This window comes from Megascapheus bottae, chromosome 29, assembly GCF_031878675.1.
Source record: "Megascapheus bottae isolate mThoBot1 chromosome 29, mThoBot2.hap1, whole genome shotgun sequence".
NCBI lineage: Eukaryota > Metazoa > Chordata > Mammalia > Rodentia > Geomyidae > Megascapheus > Megascapheus bottae.
The window spans coordinates 166,962-193,092 of record NC_143537.1 but is presented as its reverse complement, the minus strand read 5'-3'; the positions used below and the strand labels follow the sequence as shown (position 1 = coordinate 193,092).

At 50.2% G+C, this 26,131-nt stretch overlaps 2 protein-coding genes across 2 annotated transcripts in view; one reads left to right on the top strand and one right to left on the bottom strand.

Moving 5' to 3' along the window:
- Stk10 (serine/threonine kinase 10) overlaps nt 1-15,591 on the bottom strand; it is a 58,374-nt gene extending 42,783 nt beyond the window's left edge. The window contains exon 1 of the mRNA XM_090321186.1: nt 15,352-15,591. Within this exon, the coding sequence (XP_090177312.1) occupies nt 15,352-15,507 (156 nt within the window). The 5' untranslated portion in view covers nt 15,508-15,591. The remainder of the gene's footprint in view (nt 1-15,351) is intronic.
- Nucleotides 15,592-16,076: 485 nt separating this feature from the next.
- Efcab9 (EF-hand calcium binding domain 9) lies at nt 16,077-25,367 on the top strand. The gene is made up of 4 exons (XM_090321184.1): nt 16,077-16,223; nt 23,560-23,708; nt 24,362-24,538; nt 25,087-25,367. Exons 2-4 carry the CDS (start codon nt 23,631-23,633, stop codon nt 25,324-25,326), a joined length of 495 nt encoding a protein of 164 aa, XP_090177310.1. The 5' UTR covers nt 16,077-16,223; nt 23,560-23,630; the 3' UTR covers nt 25,327-25,367.
- The last annotated feature ends 764 nt before the right edge of the window (nt 25,368-26,131 follow it).

Sequence of the window (26,131 nt, the reverse complement as noted above, 5' to 3'; positions counted from 1 at the left end):
AGAGCTTTGGTTGGGAGAAAATAAAAAGTTTGGAATATAAATGATGAAACAACTATGTCACTTGAGAGCTTATTTGGAATGATAAAAAAAAAAACTCAAAAAAAGAGAGGAAAGAGAAATAACCAAGTCACTCCTATGAGCGATCCCACCCACTCATCAGGTGCTTCCTGGGGAGCGCCGAGCTGGGGGGCCTGGGCATCACACCCCCTCTCCCCGTGCACCACGAGGTTAGAGTCAGAAGACACCACCAGCATCAAAGCCCAGGGACGACGGCTCCACTGAGCACCTGGCACCTCCATGGCCTCTTCACCACGCCGGCTTCAAGGGACAACTCTGGCACTCACCGCCCAGATATGCTGTGACTGCTCTTCATGCTGAACCCAAGGAGCAGGCACATGGCTCACTCATGGGGCCAGAACCCACAATTCCTCAATATACCTTACAAATACCTCTCCCCTCTCTCCTCTCCCTCCCGCATGTGCTGATACAGGCACAGACAACTGACTCTATATCTGACTGCACATGTCTTGTGAAGCTGATTTTTCCATATTCCCCTCCCCCAAGAAATTTCTAAGGAATGCTTTTGCTTTGATATACCACCTCTCTTCCTACTCTTTCTCTCCTCCTCTTCCCCTCCTCTCCAAACCCAGGGTGGATGGCTCTACTTTACAGAAAGGACGGGATAGAGCTTCAGGGGTGGTCCAGGACTGGTGCCCGGTCACCAAGGCACCACCCTGGGCAGAGGTCAGTCATCTCTGAGTTCTGAGAGTGAGTGATGAAGAATGCTATGTGCCACCATTTTCTGCATTTTCTGAAAAGGGAAGTTTTTTATCTAAAAGTGGCGGGACTAAGGCCATTTTCCACACGTGTACAAACCATCCTGAAATCAGTGTTGTCCTCCACAGGGGCGGGGCTGCCATCGGTGTCCACAAGACAAGAACACTCACTGGCTGGCACCTTCACTGGGATTTCAGAGGCAGGGCCTGCCAGGAGGGGGTCAGGAGACACAGTAAGACCCCAAGTAGGCAGGCCAACATCAAATTCCATCAAAGTTTGGGTGAGGCAGCAGCTCATCGCCATGAAGCCCCCAGGGATAGAAGGACGATGAATGTTAAAAAAAGTGACCAGTACTGATGGACACTCACCCAGCGCCACCTAGACCTCAGAGGCAAACACCACCTTCCTGACCAAGTGACCAGACTGATTCAGAGAGGTGCATGACTTGTCTTGGATCACCCATCAATTAGCCAGCCTCTGAGCTCTAAGTCACTTCCCCACAGTCCATTGTCCAGGGTCTCCTACTCCATCTCACTCTGCTGCAGATGATAAATAGCAACCTGGGTCAGGACCAACCTGTCTGCTGACAGAGCTTAGCTGTGGAGTGTGGAGACTCCCATAGACCATTAAGGTAGACAGTCACATTAGCCCATTTCCCAGATAATATTCTAAGGCTTGGAAGGACTGGGCCACCCAACTGTTATTTACTGAGTCCAAACGAAGAGAAAGGCATTCTCCTACAGAACAAGACAGCTTTTACTTGGGACAATTTTCTGTAGATGACACTGCATTCCGCAGACACAATTCCCCTCCCCTCGCTTCTCTTCAATCTGCCCTCACTGCACCTCCCCACAGCAACCCAGCTAACAATTCTCTCATAGGCATCATAGGTGACTCTGATGGGTGGCCAATAAGAACACTGCCTTCTCTCAGGACACAGTGATTGGCTCAAGAATAAACATGTGATCAACAATAAAATGAAACTTTAGAACAATTGTTAAAATAAAAACAATTGCTGGCTGCAAGCCCTCTAACCAGAGTCTCCAGACATGTGTTCCCCCTGAGGGAACTGAAAGGAAGCAGGCCCAGGGCTGGCAGAAGGCACTGCTTAAGCCCACCAACTTTACAATAGTTTGTTTCTAGGAACACTGAACTGTAGTACCAGCAACTTGGGCTGCTGAAGCTGGAGGAGCTCTTGAGCCCCATAATGAAGGGGAAAGTGAGAACAAGAAGAAAACACAGTGTTCAGAGAGGTGGACTCATCTGTTCAGTCATACAGCAGGTAAAAAACAGCTAAAAGCTGAATTTTAGCCCAGGTAGTTTCAAAGTCCTCTGTTCCTGATTTCGCCAGAGGTGCCTATAAATTCTGCAGAAGCCCTGTCTGACCTCACTTTCCCTAGGTTCCGCCAGAGGGTAAGGATCCAGAGGTGGAGGAGGAGGTCTGAGGGAGTTAAGGGTGATCTAAGTAGACGGAGGAGAGTGGTGAAGGTTGGCGTGGGAGTGGACAGGCAAGGCATCACTTCAAGAACAAGTGGCTGTCTGTGGCTGCTGGTGTCTCTCTCCCCCACTGGCTGAGGCAAGGCCAGGGTCCAGCCAAGGGTGAGGGGCTCTTCAGCCCAACCTCCCCTGCTAGCCAGCAGTGACTAATGCCTCAGCCCACACCCTTGAGAGCAGACACAGTGTCCACAGTGTTTTCTGGCCCAGTCACTCCTGTGGGGACAATCACCCCCTTGTGCAGGCTGGGGCCCTGCCTAAAGGAGGTGGGAGCTGGGGGACCCAGTTGCAAGGCAGCAAGGGCAACTTCCCCAAGCCTAGAGGAGGTGAGGGCTTTGGGGCTCAGCTTAGAGGAGGTAGGAGCAACCTCCTCCAGCCAAGGGGCCCAGCCAGCGAGCCCAGCCAGCCTGTTCAGGGACTGGGGATTTCCTGAGAGCAATGGCACAACTGTGCCCATGGGGGACAGTCCCCAGGCCCCCCTCTTCTTGTTGTCAGCTGGCCACTGTGTCATTCTGTCCTCCTCCCAAGAAATAGCTGAGATGCTAGAATGCTAGAATCAGGAACCAGAGAACTGCAGCTACCACCCTTAAATTCCATCTCTGTAGTCCCCATTTTGTATGCGCAGAAACTGAGTCCACAAGGGGGAATGAGACTCTGTCTGCCCAAGAGGCACAGGTGAACACTTGGCAGGCCTGCAGACCTGACCCCACTGGAACCCTGATCAGACCTGGGAGTCACAGGAGCTGCCTGGAACTGAATCCTGGAGGCACCTATTCCCATTCCTCCTTTTGGGTTCAAAACTCCAGTTTTCCTCTTCTCTCAGTCCAAGGGATTCAGGAGGGGTTGCCCCACCATGATCTCACTCAGGCCCAGTCTTATCTTAGCCACTGAAACATGGCAGGCCAAATGAGGAATACCTGGGAGGTCTTTGTTGTTTCTGATTTTTTTTGTATGCTAGATATTAGAGAATCAGCTTTTTCTTTCTCTCTGATGGCTAAGTTGGTAGATTGCTAAGCTGATTGGAGGGTCCTATAGCTATTCTTTCAGAAAGCCTGCCAGAGAAAGAAGTAGGACCCAAAATGGACTGAGAGAAGAGAGCTAACAATTCTGTAGGGCACCTGGAGCTGGATGTTCCCAAAGACAACTTCTCTTAGGCTTTTCAGTAATTTAAGCCAATACATTCCCATTGGGACTCTTACTACTTGTCACCAAAAGGAAATGAATTCCCTATCTCATGGCTCCCACAGAGAGCAGGCATCTAAGGAAATGTCCACACCATCATGACCAACAAAGGACAAACTGACACTTGCTGAGGCCTCCCAAGAGCACAGTCTGATAAGCCAGGCCCTGTGGATCCACGTGAGGCAGAGGCCGGCAGAAACCATGGAATGGCTGCTGAAGGAACACATATCATAAGCGAGCAGAACCAGACAATCATGACACCCTGTGCATGCTCTGCCGTGTGGCATGATGGGTAAACTCTTCACAGATGGGAATATAAAGTAGCTTCCATCTTTTAAAGGTAATATTTGGCAATAACTGTGTGGGTTTCTGAGAAAGGATCCCCATGTGGCCCAATTGCATCAAGATCCTCCTGCTCAGTCTCCCAAGTGCTAAGATTACAGATGTGTCAAAACAGCCAGCTATTACTGTATTTAGGCATATTATCCCTTATCTCCCAATATTTAAGATCAAGAATCATTCAAAAAATGTATTAGAGTCAGGCGCAGTGGCTCTCGCCTGTAATCCTAGCTATTCAGGAGGCTGAAATCTGAGTATCTATATTCAAAGGCACAAAAGGAGCTGAGACTCTATCTCCAATTAACCTCTAGCAAACGGGAAGTGGGGCTTGCTCAAGGGTAGGGTGGTAGTCTTGAGCTGAAGAGCTTTGGGAGAGAGCCCAGGCCAAGTTCAAGCCTCACGACACACAAAAAAAGAGTGTTAGCCTAGCATGCACGAATACTGGGATTTGATTCCTCGGGACCACATACATAGTAAAACGCCGGAAGTGGTGCTGTGGCTCAAGTGGTACAGCTGTAGCCTTGAGGAAAAAGCCTAAGGATACTCAGGTCCTGAGTTCAAGTCCCAGGACTGGCAAAAAAAAAAGTACTAGAGTTATATTTCCACTCGCCCAAACATCACAGAAAAGATGCAGAAATGCTAACTGTTTAATGGTATACTGGATACTAAACAATAGTTTAAAATGTTAAATAAGAACACAATACAATAATGAGAAGTAGTAGTTAAGCCATAGTTGCACGTGACAAGTCAGGGCAGTGACGTTGTGCCTGGGTCATAGCAGGGTGAACTGTGCACCTGTAGACAGAGACGAGTTGAGACCAGGGTAAAGTGGAGACTGCGGTCTTATGATGGGAATCTTCGTCCCAGGACATCTGGTAGTTATCCCAGAGGACAGCAGGGGAAGAGTGCAAAAGCAACCTGTCCACCCCAGAGCCACTCAGCTGAGCTGTCCTGTGTGGCAGCCACCAGCCACCTGTGGCGATTTAAATTCAAAAGTTTAGTTCCTTGGTCACATTCCCCACATTTCAAGTTCTGAATAACCACATTTAGAGCAGAGCAGATGCTGAAGCTCTGATCCCTGCAGTAAGTTCTGTCTCTATAGGAAAAGAAGGCCCCTTATGGAGGTGAGGGAGTGTCCCAAAGTCAGATATGAGAATGAGGGCTAGAGGAGGCAAGGTAAACAGACAGACATAGGTGAAGATGGGTAAATAAAAGTTGGAAAGGGGCTGGAAATGTGGTTCAGTGGCAGAGTGCTTGCCTAGCATGCATGAAGCCCTGGGTTCAATTCCTCAGTACCATGTAAACAGGAAAAGCAGGAAGTGGCACTGTGGCTCAAGTGGAAGAGTGCCAGCCTTGAACAAAAAGAAGCCCAGAGATAGGGCTTCGGATTGAGTCCAAGCCCCAAGACTGGAAAAAAGAAGGGGGGGGGAGTTAGATAGGAAGACTGCTAGGTGACGAGGGATAGAAAGGAAGGAAGGAGGAATGGATGGGAGGAACAGAAGAAAGAAGTGAAGAGAGAACGGGAAGAGAGAGTCTGTAGCCCCAGCAGAGAGAAATGATGTCCTCCATGTAAGAGAAGACAAGAGAATGCTAAGACATCCATTTTTCTCCCCCACAAATTACTAGATTTCTAAATCTTCAGCTGTTCTTGTTTTGAAAGATGGTACTTCTTTACCTAGCAGGACTCAAAACCTCTGAGTGGGTCAGGAGAGGGGTCTCTGCCAAGTGGAAAGGAGCCACTTCCCCATCCAACATTGCTGTGCCAAGTTTCAGCTCAACAGCCCAGTTTCATAGCAAGTGACACTTAAGGAAGGCTAAGATTATAAAGCACAAAATGTGCATCTAAAATGTGTGTTCAATACTCTTATGCAGGGAGAGCCATTTGGGCACAGCCAAGAAACACTAAGCCTCAAAAGTCCTTCTGGTCTTTGGGGGCCAAACCCAAACAGAAGAGGCCCCAAAGATATCACATTGTAGTTTTGGCTGAAAACCCAAGCAACCTGTCCAAGGTGGCCAAGCTCATGGGAGCCTTTCAATCCCCAGCTTTTCGAAAGTCATAAGGAACCCAACCCCAGGATAACACTTGATAAAGGAAGCAGGAAAGGTGGTCATGGGCTCGGCCTTTCCCAGGCTCCCTCCTACCCAAGGAAGGCAGGGCTCTGATCACAGGTTAAGAGCAGCAGGGAAGCAGAAGGGATGGCAAGAAGGATGCACCTTCAGGCAGGCAGGCAGGCTGCACCTACAACACTACCTTAGTCCTCACAGGACAACGTGGGTCCCAGCAAGAGCCATCTACCTCACCATAAATAGAAAAGGAACGGTCCACACTGATGGGTCATTTCCTTTTTGCTCTTCAATTTATACCTTAACTTAGCAGACTATGGATGGGGAACACATTAATATTTCAATATTTATATTCCAAGTGCAGTCATATCAAAGTGACAGGTCACCATACACCTCATCCCTTCAGCTAGAAACATTCACAATCTTCTCTCATGGCTACTTTGAAATGTGAAGTCAATTGTTTGCCACAACTACCCTGCTGTGCCAGGGCAGAAACATCCCTCCTGTCCCTTCCCAGGCTCTAACCATAAACCAGTCCTCTACTTGGCCATCTTCTTTAGCTGCCACGTGTACAGCACATCACAGACAGCACCACACACTCTTTCAACCATCACCTCCAACTGACTCTAAGCAGGGAACTACTTAGATTTGTATCTTCCATCTCAAAATTTGGAGGCTGAGAAAGGAGATGACGTCGTCAAGATCACAGCGCAAATGGACATCCTGAAGTAAGGAGCAGCTCTGAACGGGGTCTAGAAAACATTCACAACACCCGCCTGCCTAGATGAAGGGAGGCAGCTTTCTGTGGAACTTACTAACTCACTCACTCACTCACTTTACTCAATAATTCACTCATGCACTCATTCATTTACCCACTCACTCACTCCTCATCCACTCACAGCAGATACTGACTGGGTCCTGTTTCAGGAACTGGGGACATATGTGTGAGGAATGTTCAAACCCTCTACTACCTATTTTGAAATGCACTGTTAGCCTCTGGCCAGCATAACCAGTCCACTGAACAGGAGAAGTGGCTCCTCCTCCTGCCCATTCTCCAGCTTGCTGTGTCCGTCTCACACCCTGCTGGCATCTGGCGAACAGAAAATGAACATGAAGATGCCCAGAGAACCCGACTTGGGGGCAAGAGCTATGCAGGCAGTGTTACCATGTGGGAGGAGCATGTGCAGTGAAACACAGAGGAGAGAAGGAGCCAGCCATGCCCTCACTCACAGGAAGACAGTGAGGGCAGCAGGCCCAGCGAGTACACAGGACAGGTGACAGGAAGCAGGGCCTTCCTCTGGCTGAGGGAGGAAAGGGACCCCTCAGTCACCAGCACAGAAGCCTGTTCCTCTCTACACCTCACTTTGGAATGACCTATTTGCAAGAAAAAAAAAATCAGAAAGCTATAGGAATAAAGGGGAAATGCAGCAAAGGAGAAACAGAGAAAGGGGAAGAGAAAGTGAAGGGGAAGAGAAAGTGAAGCGGAAGACACACCACTGGGGATGTGTGAGGTCAAAAGGCCCTCCCCCGTGCTTCCCACCCACGGGGCCCAGAAAAACCCTACTTCTACCCCAGCCGTCCCTACCCCCTCCTCTGCTGGCCCTGCCTGCACACCACCACCGCCTTGGCAGAAAGGCTGAGGAAGACCTGGGGAAAGGGATCCTCCTCGGGGAAAAGAAGCCCCAAGGCCTGCTGAGATGGCACACCAAAGTGACACTGCACACACATCCACCCTTCCCTCTGGTCTCTCAGGAAAATAAAAAAGGCCCTCAGAGAAAGAACTGGGCTCTGGTCCCAGCCATGCTACAGACAGGCTGAATGACCCTAAGCAAGTTCCCGAACTTCTCCGGGCCTCTGCTTTATCAAGTGTGGAAATGGGATAAATCCCTGCCTCTCCTGTGGAGAAGGGTGACTGAGCAACAAAGCACAGAGAGAGCGTGCAGTGACTGGCACACAGCAGGTATTCAATGAACAACTGGCAGGCTAACACCCACCCGAGTCTTCCTGAACCAGTGGCTTCAGTGACTCATTTCACCTCAAGGGCCTCACCGAGAACAGAGCGTTAGTGGTGCCACATAGTACTGTGTCACCGAGTAGCCCCACAGTAGTGGTGGGCTGCAGAGAAACCAAAGCTGAGGTGAGGTGCGTTCTTGGGCTCTCATACCCTACCTGGGATGGCGCAGGCAGAGCCAAGCTCTACCTCTACGAATTCACCCAGGTCCCCGTGCTATCTCTGACCCAAGTTAAAGCAGGTCCCTTTTGCCAACTCACCATCCCTGCTCTCCTCACCTCCCTCCCTCCTATGGGCTGGTGGCAGAGCACTGGGCCCTTTTCCAGCCCAGGGCCCCAATCACAGGTTTGGCTGCCAACACCTACCTGCTCCAGTCCCCAAAATGCACACTCTGACCCAACCTCACTGGCCACCTTAGCCTGCGGCAGCTGGGGAAACTATTTGACCAGGGGGTCTGGGGAAAATCACCCCTCCTCCTCGACTTGGCCCCCAAATGACATTACATGAACCACTTGGTCAGGCCCTGGAAGTACAGACAGGAAGCCCTGGGTTTGATTCTCAGTAACATATAAACAGAAAAGGCCAGAAGTGGTACAGTGTCTCAAGTGGTAGAGTGCTAGCCTTGAGAAAAAGAAGCTCAGGGATAGTGTCCAGGCCCTAAGTTCAAGCCTCAAGACTGGCAAAAAAAAAAAAAAAAAGAAAGAAAGAAACAAAAAACAAGAACTATAACCTCTGGCTGGGAGTTTGGTAGAGTGGTAGAGTGCTTGCCTACCATGCATGAAGCCCTGGGTTCAATTCCTTGGTACCACATACATAGAAAAAGCCAGAAATGGTGCTGTGGCTCAAGAGTAGGCCACCAGCCCTGAGTAGAAAAAGCTAAGGGACAGCGCCCAGGCCTTGAGTTCAAGCCCCATTAGAAGCACACACTAGATTTCAAAGACTTATATCTAATTCTGTATTTCTCAAATGCTGAACCTACTCTCTCTGCTCTCCTCCCTGCAATCCCTGGAAAGTGCTGCCCAACAACCCCTGCCCTCTGCTTCAGCAATGGCTCTGCTGGCCAAGAGGCACCAGCCCATCTGATGCTCCCAGAGGGGACAGCTAGGCTTTTAAACCCTGGCTAACAACTCTTATCCGGTCTACCCCAGCAGAAGCCACATAAATCAGGCCTCCGGCCACGAAAGCTCAAGGGACAGCAGCTGGCCACCTTAGACCTCCCTGCCCAGTCTTCTGCCTGGCTTCCCATCTCCACCTCCATCACCATCCTGAGGTCCTCCCAGGTGGAAGTGTCTGGTCTACAGGCCTTCATTGATCCCTGTGAAGCTCTAGCAACAGGCAGCAACATCTTCTCCCCAGACCACACGGCTGGATCTTCTTCACCCATTGTGTTACTACTCCCCTTGTGAAAGCTGCTCTTCTGCACACAGGCAGCTCCACTGCACACACAGAAAAACCAAGGCTCAGAGAAAGCCACTCACCTCTATCTGGCTGCAAAGCCCAAGTCTTTCATCACAGACCCTGAGATTTCAGAGGAGAGCAAGGACAGGTGTGCCCAGTATTGATGGGTTTCACATCTGGCCTGAGATAGAAATATTTAAAAAAAAAAAAAAAAAGACTAAGCTGAGCATGTATATTTTTTTCTTGTTCTCAAACATTGCAATATACAAACATTTACATATCTTTACACTGTCATAGGTTCTGTGAGTGATCCAAAGATGGTCTACTGTACATAGAAGAAAAGTTGGCAAAGTGTGTGCCTAGCAAGCGAGGCCAGTACCCAGTACCACAAGAAGAGTAAAGTAAGTAGACCAGAGGACATGCAGAGGCTCTATGCAAACACAGCACTTCCTGCACTGTGCCCCAGGGAACCAGTCCTCGGGAGGCCAGAATGCCCTTGGGAGCCTGGGAGCCATGATTCACAACCGCATGTCTTTGCCTCTCCTCCCTCACTGTCAAAGCTTGTGAGCATCTGATAGCCCCAGGCTGAAGAATTGCCCTGCTCCAAATGTCAGTGCTGCCCAAGTAGGGGGGCCTGGTCCACTCAGTCTTCCGGTCTGGCCCCTGGTGACACAGCAGAACCTGACCAGGCCCTTCACTGAATAATGACTAGAGCATCCACAGCTTTCATAAGCACTTCCTGAGAGGGAACCAGGTGGCCTCCTGAGGCTCCTCTCAGCCCTGCCTCATAGACAAAAAGCTGAGGCTCAGACTCATTACCCTGGGGAACAGGCCAGGATGGACCACATCCGACTTACCCACCAGCTGTTCCACTGGCCCCAGCAGCAGCTGGTGGTAGGATGAAGCCCTGGGCTGCTCTGGGGATGGCCTCTGGGTATCTCCTTCAAGAGTGAGGACAGGAGCTGAAGTTTGCCTCATCACTACTTGGCCTACTTTGGAGCCACCTAAAACAGTCCTGCGCACCGCAGGCGTTGGCCCCAGCAGCCCCAGGCAGGACACCCTTCCCAGGAAACTCGGGCCACCTAAGTTTTATGACCAAGTCAGGAATTGACTCACAACAGCACGAACTAGGGTTTAAAAATACCAAGCCAAAGGAAGTAAGGCCCCTGTGTGTGGAGGGGGGGCACCTCCTTCCGGAGGGAGGGACGGGGGGGGGGAAGCAAACCTCCTTCCGGCAGGGAGGGGAAAGGAGGGAGGATTTCTAAGACCTCACAACCCCCCAGGAAGCAGAAACCTAGGCTTCCCAGCTACACAGGGAGGAGGTGAGAGGAGCAGAGGAGAGGAAGGCCAACCAGTGCTCACAGTTCAAGGAGGGAGGGAAGGGTGTCCATCCTTCCTTAAAGCCAGTTCAGTTCTATAGATACCTGGAGCCAGACAACATGTGCAAATGGCTCACAACTCGCTCCTCCTCTGTTAATTTATCTCACTTTATCTTAAAAATCATGCACGGGGCCAGCAGTTTGGCCTAGTGGTAGAGTGCTTGCCTAGCATGCATGTAGACCTGGGTTCGATTCCTCGGTACCACATACATAGAAAAAAGCTGGAAATGGTGCTGAGGCTCAAGTGGTAGAGCTCTAGCCTTGAGAAAGTCCAAGGACAGTGCTCAGGCCCTGAGCTCAAGCCCAAGATTGGCAAAAAAAAAAAAAAATCATGCACACCTTTAACTAGTAACTCCCTTCTGGAGTATAGCCTAAAAATTAATTCAAAATACAAGAAGGACTTTACAAGTGAAGCCATTTATAGTCAGCTTTACTTGAACACTTACTTTGAAAATGTCAGTTCTGTTCTAATGCCATCAACATATCAGGACATGATTCTATCCTAAGGTAAGACTTTGGTTAGGTACAGGATTTTGTCTGAAAAAAAAAAAAAGCCACATGAAGCTGGGAGGCAGTGGCTCACCCTACAATCCCAGCTACTCAGCAGGCTGAGATCTGAAGATCATGATTCAAAGCCAGCCCAAGCAAGAACATCTGTGGGACTCTTACCTTCCAATCAGCCACTGAAAAGCTGAGTGTACCCAGGCCCTGAGTTCAGCCTCCAGGAACCACCCAATCCCACCACTCCTCCATGCACCCCCTACACACCCCTGTACACACAGAATTTGATGTTCAAAGCTCAGGTTTTGTTTCACTGGGGTGCTCTTTGCCGTTTGGAGTTTCTTTTGTGTGGCAATGAACCTAAGTCACACCAGGCACACTGTCCACTTGGGTATGCCCCAGCCCTTTTGCTTGGATTGCTTTTCAGGTAAGGTCTTACTAGCCAGCTTTTCCTGGGAACTGACCTTAAACTTGATATCTTCCTGCCTACCTCTGCCTCTGAGGCAGGTAGGATTATAGGTATGTGCCACCACACCCAGCAAAAGCCAAAGCAGCTTTCAAGAAGAAAAAATGCCTGGCCTGCTAGCATGTTCCTTTTTAATGCATATCCTGTCTGCCTACATTTGAGCAAGATCACGAAATTTAGCTGCTCACTATGACCAGGTGCTCCTCTGTGAAGAGTGCTCCTCTGTTTAGGATGAGGCGCTCCTATGACCAGGTGCTCTTGTGTATGACGAGGCGCTCCTCTGTTGTTTGTGACCAGGTGCTCTTGTGTATGACGAGGTGCTCCTCTGTTATTTGTGACCAGGTGCTCTTGTGTATGACGAGGCGCTCCTCTGTTGTTTGTGGTCAGGTGCTCTTGTGTATGATGAGGTGCTCTGTTGTTTGTGACCAGGTGCTCTTGTGTATGACGAGGCGCTCCTCTGTTTGTGACCAGGTGCTCTTGTGTATGACGAGGCGCTCCTCTGTGACCAGGTGCTCTTGTGTATGACGAGGCGCTCCTCTGTTGTTTGTGACCAGGTGCTCTTGTGTATGATGAGGCGCTCCTCTGTTGTTTGTGACCAGGTGCTCTTGTGTATGATGAGGCGCTCCTCTGTTGTTTGTGACCAGGTGCTCTTGTGTATGATGAGGCGCTCCTCTGTTATTTGTGACCAGGTGCTCTTGTGTATGACGAGGCGCTCCTCTGTTGTTTGTGGCCAGGTGCTCTTGTGTATGATGAGGTGCTGTTGTTTGTGACCAGGTGCTCTTGTGTATGACGAGGCGCTCCTCTGTTGTTTGTGGCCAGGTGCTCTTGTGTATGATGAGGTGCTCTGTTATTTGTGACCAGGTGCTCTTGTGTATGACGAGGCGCTCCTCTGTTGTTTGTGGCCAGGTGCTCTTGTGTATGATGAGGCACTCCTCTGTTATTTGTGACCAGGTGCTCTTGTGTATGATGAGGTGCTCTGTTGTTTGTGACCAGGTGCTCTTGTGTATGACGAGGCGCTCCTCTGTTGTTTGTGGCCAGGTGCACTTGTGTATGATGAGGTGCTCCTCTGTTGTTTGTGACCAGGTGCTCTTGATGATTTGGTACGCCTCTGTTTATGACCAGCCATGCTGCTAAAAGCAGTACTTCCTACTTTCCTTTCCTTTCTACCCAGCCTTTAGAATGATGTTTCTTAAGAATTCTGAAATTATATACTTAAGAGCATTGACTTATATTGGAGTCGTGGAGTACAAATGGTTTTCTCTGAAACCCCCATTGTATGGGGATTGGGTGAGAATGGTCTTGACTTGGTACTGAATTAATCCTGTCCTTTTTTTCCCAAGGCAGATGGATAAAAGTTTTCCAGGGGTTGGGAGTTGGCCTAGTGGTAGAGTGCTCGCCTAGCATGCGTGGAGACTCTGGTTCGATTACTCGGTACCACATACATAGAAAAAGCCAGAAGTGGTGAGCTCTAGCCTTGAGAAAGCCCAATGACAGTGCCCAGGGCCTGAGTTCAAGCCCCAGGACTGGAAAAAAAGAAGTTTTCCAGGAGGCAGAGGAAAGAAGAACTCCACATCAGAAACCTCAAAGACATCTGACCACCCTCACAAGCTTGGACTTGAAGCTATGAGAAGCTCCTGACAGGACTTCCCTACCTGGGCTGTCAGGAGGAACCCTGTCTTTTCTGGGAATGGGTAGAGTGGTACTGGCTTTCCCCACCTCACAGCCACCGGCTTCCTTAGTGCCATGCCAGAATGGAACCTCAAGTCCCAACCCTAAAACCAAGATGGAATTTCTATTTGTCCTGCTACAATCACCAGGCCAGGGAACTACAAAGTAAGCAGAGGCTATGGTCTTTGGTAAAAGATCTCTAGTACAAACAATTCCTGCTTCTACCCACCATCAGGGACTAAATTAGCAGCACCTCTGCAGGCCAGGCAGGCAGAGAGACAGCATCTCTGATCCAGGGGTTACCTTCCCAAGTGACCAAGGACAGAGCCTTAGGTCTAGTCTCTGCCCATCTCTGTGGTTCAGTAAACCCCACATAGAATATGAGTTCTGGTTACACGGAGTCCCACGCAGTCTAACGCAGTCAAATTTTACTTAGCAACAGAGACATATTCCCATACCTGCATCAGTAAGTAACATGGACACTTCATGTATATTCTTACATACTTATACACTTATATGTTTATCATATGTATTATATTGTATCATAAAGGCTGATAAACATATACAAAGTAGTAGGCTATTGCACCTAGGACCACAATGAGGGAAGCATCATAAGATTAAATCAAATACAATCTAGAAATGCAATCTAGAGACAAGTAAACACAAGATGTACCATACCTATACCAGCATACCAGGGCACTGTTTTACAGCAAAAAAAAAAATATCTAATAGAAACAATCATTTATTACCAGGTATCATGAGCAGCACATTACTTTGTGGGCCATCCCACCACTGGCCCTTGACCCTTGGCTGGAAGTGCAGGCCTCACGCCCGCACTGCCAAGAACAGGCGGCTGGTGACACCTGTGGTTTGCAAAAGACAGCATCACTGAGCAGTTTTATTCTCTTGCGGGGCCAATCCTAACACCAAGATGAAATGTTCACACTCTGAACTGTCCGGACATATTATCACCTACACAGTTTTTCTGTCTCCCTGTCCTTCACCTTAATGAAGAGAAAAGCCTGTTTTCAGAGATGGTGGAGGAGCCGCAGTCACCCTTTAAAAGGGTCCCCATGTTTTGGAACCCCAGTAGCAGAGTTTTACCTGGCTGTGGCAGGTGGAAACGACAAGGGGGAAACGTCTCCTGTCGAGACAGAGTTCCGCACTCGAGCTTAAGTGAAAATGAGCCGCGCGAGGCCACGCGCACTGGGAGGTGAGGGGACCCAGCACCACGCGGGAGCCTTCGGAGAGCAGCATCGCCCAGGGCCCCACTCCTTCGGGCACGGGGTCCTCTGAGGACAGAACCGGCGTGCGAGGGAGACCTCTGGGCCTACAGAGCCTGGGCCGGATCCCGGTGCGGCTGCAGAGGGGAAGGAGCCCTACCACGTCCACAGGCCTGGGGCACAGCACGGAGGGCGGCAGGCGCCTCTCCACTCACAGGCCGCCTCTCCGCCGTGGCTCCCAGCTCGGTGACCGGCCTGGCTGGCCTCTGCAGGGGCTCTGCAGGGGAACCACGTGGAGTCCTGCTTGGAAGGCAGACCTGAATTCCGCCGGCCGGGTGTTTAGGACAAGTTCGGGGCCCCAGGCTGCAGCCCAGCCGGGAGGGCAGAGCCCCGCGTGCAGGCGCACGGGAGCCGCGCTCCGGGAGGCTGGCGCCGGCGTGGGGAGGGCGCACAATACACGCGCGGCCAGCCGCGAGGCTTTCCCGAGGGCCAAGGAGCACGGGCGAGACAGCCCGCGCCCGCAGACCCAACGGAAGTCAGGGGAAGATGTCGCCAACCCCAGGGGTCCCAAAGCGAGCCCGGAAGCTGTCCTGGCCCTCGTGGGTGCGGGGTGCGGCTTCCTCCGGGGCGCCCTCGGGCGCGCTGACCTCTCTCGCCCCCCCGGCTTCGGGCTCGCGCTCGGGGTGTGTCCGCCTCCGGCCCCCGCCGCCTCGTCCGGGCGGCCCGCACTGGCACGGTCCCCATCGGCGCCCCTCGGAGTCCCCGCCGCCCAGCAGGGGTGGCTCGACCCGGCGGGCCCCGCTCGCGGCCCCGGGCCCCGCAGCCCGCCGACCGCCGCGCCCGCCTCACCTTGTAGACCTTGCCGAAGGCGCCGTCGCCCAGCTCGCCCACGATCTCCCACAGCTCGCTGGGGTCGCGGTCCCGGCGGACGTGCTCGTAGTCGCGGGACTTTCTCTTCTCGAAGGTGGACAGGCGCAGGATGCGGCGGAAATTGGCGAACGCCATGGTGGGCGCCCGCGAGCCGGGCCGCCTCCGGGCTCGGGGCACCGCCGCGGGGACGAAGGGCTCCCGCGCTCCCCACGCCGCCCGCCGCCGCCGCCGCCGACCTGGGCCCGGCGCGTCTGGGCCCCGCCGCCCCGGGCTCCCGGAACCGCACGGCGGCCCCGCCCCCGGCCGCGCCGCCCCGCTGCGCCCGCCCCGCTCGCGCGGCCGCGCCCCGCACGCCGCCCGGGCGTCCGCGGCCGGGGCCCGGGCCGCGCGCCCCCCTCCGGCCCGGCTCCGCCTGCGCCCCGCCGGCGGCGCCCGAGACCCCGGCCCGCGGCGGGGCCGCCCCGGACGCTGTGGTCCCCGCGCGCGCGCGTCCTCTGCGGCGGGTGCCGGCCGCCCGGAGCCCCGCCGTCCGCCGCGTCGCCGGCCCGGGACGGCGGCAGATCTGCGTCCGTTACACCAGCGCGGTGCGGGGACACCCGGGGGCTCCGAGCGCGCCGCCCCGCTCTGCCGAGGGCTCCGAAGAGGCCGGGGAGCTCCAGAAGGTAAGACGGAGGCCGGAGCATCCACGTGAGCGGGGCCGGGGCCCGGGGCTCGGCGCCCCGGGGCCACGCGCACGGAGCAAACCCCGGGGAGCCGGGCGTCCAGAGCCAGCCGCGCCGCGCACGCAGCCCACGCCTCGGCCCGCACGCCTGGTCGCCCTCCCCCCGGCCTCCCGCGGCGTCCATGCGCAGGTCAGTACGTGAACCTGTCCCTGCGCCGACCCGAGGGTGGCCCGGGGTGGGGGCCCCTGGGTGGGCCCGGGGTGGAGGGGAGGCCGGGGTGGGGGTCCGGGGTGGAGGGACCGGGGGGGGGGGGGCCGGGGGGGGGCTGGGGTGGGGGGCCGGGGTCGGGGGCCCGGGGTGGGGGGGCCGGGGTGGGGCCCGGGGTGGAGGGGCGGCCGGGGTGGGGGGTCCGGGGTGGGGGTCCAGGGTGGAGGGCCCGGGGGTGGGGGGCCGGGGTGGGCCCGGGGTGGGGGGCCCGCCTCGCACGCACACTCAGCACCACCTACAACGAAAAGAGCCAGAAGTGGTGCTGCGGCTCAAGTGGTGGAGCTGAAGCCACGCGAAAGCCCACGGACCTGCTCAGGCCGAGCTCACGCCCAGAGTGGCCGGAGGAGGGAGGGCGCGGGTCTACCACTTCAAACCTAAGACCCGTGCCCGTGCGCCACGCCTGTAATGAGTCTAATCAGGAAAAAAATGACATCTGAGGATTGCCAGGAAGCCAGGCTGAGCAGGAAGGTCTACCATACTCCTGTCTACAATTAACCACCGAGAGAGGGAGGGAGGGAGAGAGGGAGAGAGGGAGAGAGAGAGAGAGAGAGAGAGAGAGAGAGAGAGAGAGAGAGAGAGAGAGAGAGAGAGAGAGAGAGAGAGAGAGAGAGAGAGAGAGAGAGAGAGAGAGAGAGAGAGACAGAGACAGAGAGAGAGAGACGAGAGAGAGAGACAGACAGAGAGAGAGAGAGAGACAGAGAGAGACAGAGAGAGACAGACAGACAGACAGACAGACAGACAGAGGGGGGGAGCGAGAGACAGAGAGGAGAGAGAGAGAGTGTAGGGGGGAGAGGCAGAGACAGAGACGGACAGACAGACGGACGGGGGGGGGTGGGGGAGGAGAGAGAGAGAGAGAGAGGGAGAGAGAGTGTGTAGGGGGGAGAGAGAGAGACAGAGAGAGAGAGAGAGAGAGACAGAGAGAGGAGAGAGGGGGGGAGATGGTAGATCACTAGTCTTGAACAAAACAGCTCAACCTCAGGCTGATGTGTACACACACACACACACACACACACACGTACGTGCAAAAAACCCCACAAAGTAGAAACAACCAGGTGCTGGTGGCTCACACCTGTCAGCCTAGCTACTCAGAAGGCTGAGCTCTGAGGATCACCCTGGGCAAGAAAAATCTGAGTCTCTTATCTCCAATTAATCAACAAAAAGCTGGAAGTGGAGCTGTGGTTCAAGTGGGAGAGTGATAACTTTGACCAAAAAACCTCAGGGACAGCGCCCAGGCCCTGCGTTCAAGTCCCAGGACCAGCACCCTCCCCCACTATCACCAAAACAGTAGATGTGTATTTCCTATCTATCTGCACTTTGTAATTCCAGCATCTGAAGTCGTCTAGTTTTAGGTCTGTTATCTGCTACTTCATGCTGAGTGTGTTTTGATTTGTTTTCAGTGTCCTTGGTTCAAGTTATTCCTGGGTTCCTCTGAGCTACAGAATACAAGTATTGGTCCTCTGGGAAGGATGTGTTTTCTAGATACCTAGCTACCTAGGTGCAGCTGGCTCTGATCATCCACATGAGGGGAATGTATTTGCAGAAGTGGCTGTAACTTCTCAGAAATAATTGTTTTCTTTTTGCCTTTGTGCTCAGTGTTATAGCAACAGCTAGGGCTCCCTCAAGGAGGGAGGAGTGAGAAGGGAGGGCTGGGCACTAGATAGTGTGATCTGTTGGAGTCTCTGTTATTAGTGGGCTCCTCCTCCTCCTCCTCCCTCTCCTCCTCCTCCTCCCTCTCCTCCCTCTCCCTCTCCCTCTTCCTTCTTCTTCTTCCTGTTCTTCTTCTGCCAGTCCTGGGGCTTGAAGTCAGGGCCTGAGCACTGTTATTGAGCTTTCTCAAGGCTAGCACTGTACCATTTGAGCCACAGCACCACTCCTGGCTTTTTCTGTGTAAGGGGTGCCAAGTAATCAAACGCAGGGCTTCATGCATGCTAGACAAGCACTCTACCACCAAGTTACACTCCCAGCCCCTTTATTTTGTTTTTTTTTAGACGGGGTCTCACTGTCACCTGTGCCTGGGCTGGCTCTGATCTCACAACCCTCCTGAGCAGCTAGGATTATAGGCATGCATCACCACACCTTGTTGATTATGGGTTTGAATTCCCTTATAAGTCAGTGTACCTAAATTTATTGTGTATCTTGACTTATATTGGATGGTACAATAGCCACCAGCCCTAAGTGGCTTTAAGTTCTTGATGGGAGGGAGGTGTGACAGAAGTGTAAATACACTGCATTTTAATTCTCTAAGGCGTTGATTACACATGAAAACAGTTTGGATACGCTGGGTTAAATAAAGCTTTAGAACTATAGTGTTCATGTATTTACTTTTACTTTTAAATAAGGCCATTCGAAATAATTTTTGTGTCTGAGGTACATTGATAAACAGTATATAATTCATGATACATTAGACATTTACTAGACAGAGCTAATGTAGATTTTCAAAGTACTATATAGGGCATTCTTTTACACATTCTTTGGCGTCCTCTATTGTGTTCCCCCACTTTTTTTTTTGGTGCCAGTACTGGGGCTTGAGCTGAGAGACAGCACCCATTTCCTGGGTTCAAGCCCCATGACTGGCATGAAGAATGAAAGAAAGAAAGAGGGCCAGGAGTTTGGCCTAGAGGGAGGGAGGGAGGGAGAGAGAAAAAGAGAGAGAGAGGGAGGAAAGAGAGGAAAGGGAGAGAACAAAGGAGCCAGGAGCTTGGCCTAGTGGTAGAGTGCTTGCCTAGCGTGTTTAAGGCCCTGCGTTTGATTCCACACTACCACACACACAGAAAAAGCCAGAAGTAGTGCTGTGGCTCCAGTGGTAAGGTGCTAGTCTTGAGAAACATCCAGGAAAGACAAGGAGGGGGGGACGGAGGGAGGGAGTGTAGTTTTCTTTGGTTTCTGACTTGAACTAATCATCTATGTAAATGTTTAAGAAATAACTAGGGATATTTTCTGACATTTAGGAATGATTGAGATTCATGCTTAGGTCTCATAACTGTAATGGCAGGAATAGACCACCAGGCCCGGATTTTATTATTTAAGATAGGACCTGGGCCGGGAGTTTGGCCTAGTGGTTAAAGTGCTTGCCTCGCATGCACGAAGACCTGGGTTCCTTGGTACCACATACATACAAGAAAGCCGGAAGTGGTGCTGAGGCTCAAGTGGTAGAACTCTAGGCTTGAGAAAGTCCAAGGACAGTGCTCAGGCCCTGAGCTCAAGCCCAGGACTGGCAAAAAAAAAAAAAAAAAGATAGGACCTCACTAACATTTTACCCATGCTGGCCTCAAACTGCAATAATCATCTTTTCTGACTCCTGAGTATCTGGAGCTACATACAGGAATAAGCCACCTTGCCACCTCCTGTGATTTCTGTTTAGAATAGCCATTCTAGCAATGGGAATAATGATGTTACGGACAAAGTCAGACAATAATATGCAGAGCAAAGCTGGAAAATTGGGACAAAGCAATCTCTCTCTGTCCCTCCCTCTCCCTCTCTCCCCCTCTTCCTCCTCTTCCCCCTCTCCCCCCCTCCTCCTCTCCCTCCCTCTTCCTCTCTTCCTCTCCCTCTCTCCCTCTCCCTCTCTCTCTCTGCAGTTGAACTCCAAGCCTTGAACTAGGAGCCTGGGCCCTGTCGCTGGGTTCTTCAGCTCAAGGCTAGTGCTCTACCATTTGAGTCATAGCACCACTTCTGGTGATCTGGTTGTTAATTAGAGATAAGACTTATTGTGCCTGGGCTGACTTCGAACCATGATTCTCAGATCTCAGTCTCGAGTAGCTAGGATTACAGGTGCCTGGCATTTTCACTCTCTTCTTGAACTTTTCCTCTGACCTTTGACTTCTCGTAAGTCTCAGACATTCTCAGATCTCTGAGTAGCATTCTAATTCTGAGGCAGAATTTTCCATTCTACCTCGGGCAGCCAGAAGCTCTAGTGAAAGACGATAGGAATGGAACTGAAGGAAGGGTCATTTCTGTGGTATCTCTATCTGGACAAAATCTACTGCTTACTGTCTTTGAGAAATGTGAGGGCCTTGGTGGAGTACTTTCACATCCTTGATGCACACCGCAGGGACACCTTGAACGGTCAGTCTTTTCCCTTTTCCTTGTTTCCCTCCCTGGCTGAGAACTAATACCCAGAAGAACTTGTAGAAGTTGTTAGGTTAACAGACATTTCTCGTGTCTCTTACATGAAGCACAGAAAGAAACGACCCACCGAGTTGAAACTGGTGGCACTCTACTAGGAAGGGCAAAACTATAGGCTCTAGAATCGAAGCCCTGCTCTGACAACTATTGCTTGGTGATTCGGGAGATATTCCATCCTCTTTTGAGTTTCAATATCTTCATCTAGAATGATGAGGAACTCAGGGGTGGGGTATTGCTCAGCCCAAGCTCCTGGGTGTCCTGGGCTCCATCCTTAGCATCCCAGTGGATTCCACTTCACAGAGACAGATTATTTAATGAGAGGAGTGTCTGATTCATGGTAAGGATTTCAAAAGTGATCCTTTTTATAACTATTCTTCTTAATAGCTAGAACCATTCAGCAGGTTCTTCTTGTCTAGAAAATGGGAAATTTGGGTCACATGATCTGCGTGATTCCTTCTAATAGGACGGTGATGCAAAGGCCACAAACTAACAAGGGACCAATTAAACTATTGGAAGACCAATTAAACTAATAGGAAATCAGCTCACATTATAGATCAATTAAAATGTCTTTGGTTCTGTTAGGGCCAAGTAAAAACATGGTACCCTAGCTATTCGTTCCAACCTTTCAGGAAATAAGTCATTTATAAAGGAGGTCCTTCCATCAAGATTTTCTTAAAAGTTCATTCAATCCTAAGAACAAAAACCAATGGAGAGGCTGGGGGTGTGGCTCAGGTATAGCTCATGGGTGCAAACCCCAGCACCAAGTAAGTAAATAAGATAGCCCTTTTTTGTTACAACATTCCATGGAGATTTGCCTACTCTGTGTAAATCTCCCCAAAGCTTTCTGACAGGCCTGGCCCAGAGGAGGCAGCTGCAGGACCCTGAGGTGGGCCTGCGATCACCACGGCTCCCATCCTTGGTCTCAGTGGAATGTATACTGACACAAGTCCAGTCTCCTAAGTAACTGCCTCGATCCCTGAGAACAGTGCCCAGATATAAAGACATACTGGTGTGGTCTGGTCATCAAGGGTGTCATAGCAGCCTGTCTTGTAGGACAATGCTTTCAGGCCTTAGGAAAAAAAGAAAAAAAAAATGTTTGCCAGAACTGGGGCTTGAACTCAGGGCCTGGACACTTTCCCTGAGCTCATTTTTTGCTCAAGGCTAGCACTGTACCACGTGAGCCACAGAACCACTTCTGGCTTTTTCTGTGTATGTGGTACTAAGAAATCAAATGTAGGGCTTCATGCATGCTAGGCAAGCACTCGACCGATAAGCTGAATTCCTAGCCCCAGGCCTTAGAAACTTGAGTGGATAGCATCTATGGGTTGCAAGGAACTATTTACTAAATACCTATTAGATCTCACATGAAGACATTCCTCCAGGCACATCTAATCTCACTCTGTGTGCATGTGTGCACTCTCATATCTGGTAGGAAAAGGGATATTGCAGCCATGAGAAGTCCCCAAATCCTGACATTCTGACCAGAGTTTCACTGTGCTTCTAGATAGGTCCAGATGGGACTTCAAATTTATGGATATTCAGACAGTTTCTGTAATCAAGAGGTAAGGAAAAACCAAGCTAAATGTTCACATAAAAATTCCCTTTTATCCTATGTGATATGTATATATCACTGTGGCCAGTCACGGTTCACTGCATAAGCAAGTTGCTGTGTTTCTTTCTGTCAGCTTATACTCATTAAAATATATTATTACAGGGCTGGGAGTGTAGCCTAGTGGTAGAGTGCTTGCCTAGCATGCACAAAGACCCAGGTTCAATTCCTCAGTACCACATACACAGAAAAAGCTGGAAGTGGTGCTGTAGCTCCAGTGGCAGAGCTCTAGCCTTGAGAAAGCCCAAGGACAGTGCTCAGGCCCTGAGTTCAAGCCCTAGGACTGGCAAAAAAAAATTTATATATATATATATATATATATATATATATATAGAGAGAGAGAGAGAGAGAGAGAGAGAGAGAGAGAGAGAGAGAAATGAATGACAAATACTTTTCCTGCACATGTGCCATTATCTCACATCTGTAATCCTAGCTATTTGGGAGACTGCTATTTGGAAGATTGGGGTTAGAGTCCAGCCTGAGTAGAAAAGTTCATGTGACTGCATCTCCAAAAGCTCAAAATCCCTGAGTTCAAACCTCAGTACTACCCCCTCACAAACAAAACAAAACATCCTTCCCAGCTAAGTTTTCTCTGAATGTGTAATTGAGTATGTATTAGGAATGTACAAAAGACAACAGAGAACAAGGCAGTGGAGACAGAGTGAACTACATTTGAGTCCCAGTACTGCCACTTGCTATATAGTTGACCTGAGTACCTTTGCCAAGCACAGTATGATGTACAAGCCAGCAGCAGCCACACCACCCAGGAGCTGGTAGCAATACTCAGTCCAGTGCTCATGTTCGGAATCACAATTTAGTTTGATTAGACCTCCAGGTGGCCAGTGTGCCCATTAAGTGGCCTCACTGTCTCAAAAGAAAACAAGTGGGCTATGAGTGTGGCCTAGCTGAGTGCTTGCCTAGCATTCATGAAACCCTGGGTTCCATTCCTCAGAACCACATACACAGAAAAAGTCGAAAGTGGTTCTGTGGCTCAAGTGGTAGAGTGCTAGGTTTGAGAAAGCCCGAGTGGCCAGGCCCAGAGTTCAAGCCCCAGGACCAGCAAGAAAAAGGAAAAAAGAAAACTATAACACATGGATGTCCTTATCAGGAAAGTGTGCCAGCTACTGTCAGGTTTGCTCAACCAAATCATTTGCTACAGTAAGTATAAGAATTTAAAATTTCTCTTATTTAAAAAGGGAAAGGTCCAGGTGAAATGCTGGCATATTTAGGATTGTGTCCTCAGCCCCTAGAGAATGAAGCTTTCTCTCCCATTCAGAAGGAATACTCTGTGCCTGTGTCACAAATCAATGCCTTGTCTGTCATTAGCTTCAAGGCAAGCAGCTTTGTGTCCTGTAGCTAACCAGGCTCACTCTCCACAAGTCAAAGACCTGAACAAAGGGTCACCCTCCTCCCCAGTCACGAAGCTCCCTACTCAATACTAGTACCCTTGTTTATATGACTCCAGTTGCTTGACACTTGGGACATTTTCCAGAACAGTCAGTCTCCTTGCTTTTCCCTTCATAGATGTGCTGTTCTTTCACTTCCTCCATCATGTAACTAACCTGAAGTCAAGACAGATCAAGCTTGTGTTTGACATGCTGGACTGGCTGTGTGTGGGTGAGATTGGTTTTGACCAGTTCTACGTGTTGGTTTGTATACTGCTGTCCCACCAGGCAAGTACCAGGGGAGGACCTGGCCCAGAGTAAGGGGAGGGGGGTTGCTGCTGTGATACCCACCCGCTCACTAGAGCTAGCACTTATGATGGAAGGCACTTGGATTATTTTTTTCCCTTTCCCTGCAGTACAAGCAAGAGAAAGGAAAAAAATAAGGGAGATTTTGTTCCTAAATAACCATCCATACCCTGAAGCCCGTCCTGGCTTCAGCTCTCCATCCCACCCCCTTGTAAAGAACATAGCTCTTCATAGCCTGCCCATTCCTTTATTATCAAAAGTGCCTCGGTTCCTGTGGTACCTCTGCTCAATTTTCTGCAGAGGACTGCTGACAAAGGTGAGAAATGCTCCTTTCTGGATCCCCCCTTGCCACATCTATTCTCGTAGTGACCTGTGGACATTGGGCCCTCACTTCATGTGAGGAAGTGCATCAATGCGGGTAACTGGGGCTGTGTCTGGCAAAGCTGACTACAAGGAGTGGAAGTCCCCCCTGAATATGAATCCTCAAGTAGGCCAGGCTGTTGCCATTGGATGCTCTCACCTTTCACCTTTGCTTCTGGCTTTCTAGGGAACGGGCTAGTAACTGTTCAAATCTTGGGAGTACACGTTTCTAGGGCAACACCAATATTCTTCCCTGTTGTACATATTTCTCCCAGAGTCACTTGGAAGAACAGTTTATGTACCGTCATTCCCGGCCTGTTTTTGACCTGCTTGATCTGGATGGGGAGCTGAATATTGACGCACCCCACTTTTACACATACAGATTTCTATTCAGTATCAAGAAACAGGAACTCAGAGAGCTCTTCCATGAATTTGACATCACAGGTGACCGTGTAAGTGCAGACCCCCAAATGGAACACAGCCTCTCTTTCTAAAGGCATAAGGCTATAACAGTAGACAAGCAAGGAAGCTGTAGAAAAACTTACCCAAATAAGCATATTACACAATGTGGGGATCAGAAAACACAACCTGAAGAGATGCTTGGGTCCTTGGGGAAAAAAAAAAGGATGAACTCATGTAATGCTGTAATGTGCTGTGTCTGTAAGGTGACCAGAAACGTGAGCAAAAAGACTCTGTGGAGATGGAAGGGTAGGATGTGTGTGCTGGAGAAGCAAGCAGGAACTAAAGTTGAATATGATAGCTCTCACTGGGACGAATGAGGGATACCAGCCTGAAACATCTGGATGTGATGCCAGAGATTTAAGAAAATGACCTTTATGCCCATAATTTAATAGGTAACTATTCTGGGGATCAAGGCTACAACTAGATAATTGTGTTTGCATACTGAGCCTTTTTAACTCTCTAATGTTTACAGTACTACTGTCATCTACAAAATGCCAAATTTTTCCTGAAATAATTTTTCTCTTTTCCCCAACAAAAGCGTCTTAATTACAAGGAATTTAAATTGTATACTATTTTCTCCACTGACAAATCTGGGAAGAAGCAGAGAATTGTGGAAAGAGAACAAGGGAAAGAACAAGAGAAAGAAAGTGAAAAAGGGAAAGAAGAGAAAGAAAAAGAGAAAACGAAGATTATGATTATGAAGAAAAAGTTACAAACTAATATAAGCCAAAAGAATGTCTTGGAGAAACTGAGATTTAGAAGTGGAGAACATGATTAAACTGTTAACATTTCTAAAAATAAACTTGGAGCATCAAAGCAGTTATCTTTTCACTGACTTTTGTATGCAGAGTTCACTGACATCAGCAGTCTTCTGTCTTTAGTAACTGATGGGCCTCACATAGGACTGGCACTAATGCGATGTGAAATAAAAACCCTAGAGTCTTAGAGGGGCTTTGGTTGGCCACAGATGTGACTGGTGTGCTTCCAGTAGGTACACCACCTGTGGAAAACCCTGGTTGCATGGTTGTTCATCTTAAGACACAGGATTGTGTGTTTACCCTTCTGCAGTAGTCCTGTGAAAGTGGTCCCTGTGTTATGCTTTATCCTCCTGCGTAATGGAGAATGCCAGAGTGCTTTTATTTTTGCCAGTCCTGGGGCTTGAACTCAAAAGGGCTTTCTCAAGAGTAGTATTCTAACACTTGAGCCATAGTGCCACCTCTGGCCTTTTCCGTGTATGTGGTACCAAGGAATCAAACCCAGGACTTCATGTAGCTAGACAGGCACTCTACACCACTAAGCCATGCTCCCAGCCCTGTTGTTTTTTTAAGAATCTTTTTTGATGAGTTAATGCCTAAGCCACTAACCAAATCTTAAGGGTAAAATAATTATTACATGCCCCTGTATTAACTTGAAATCTTTTTGTAATACTGAAGTACTTTTAGCAAGGTATTTTTCTCTTCCCTAATTGGTTGTATTGTTGGTAATAAGTTGGTATAGATCACATATCTACAAGTTAAAAAATAATTTATCTTTGCAGTACTAGGACTGAAATGAGCCTTCTGAATTCTAGGCAAGTGCTCTAC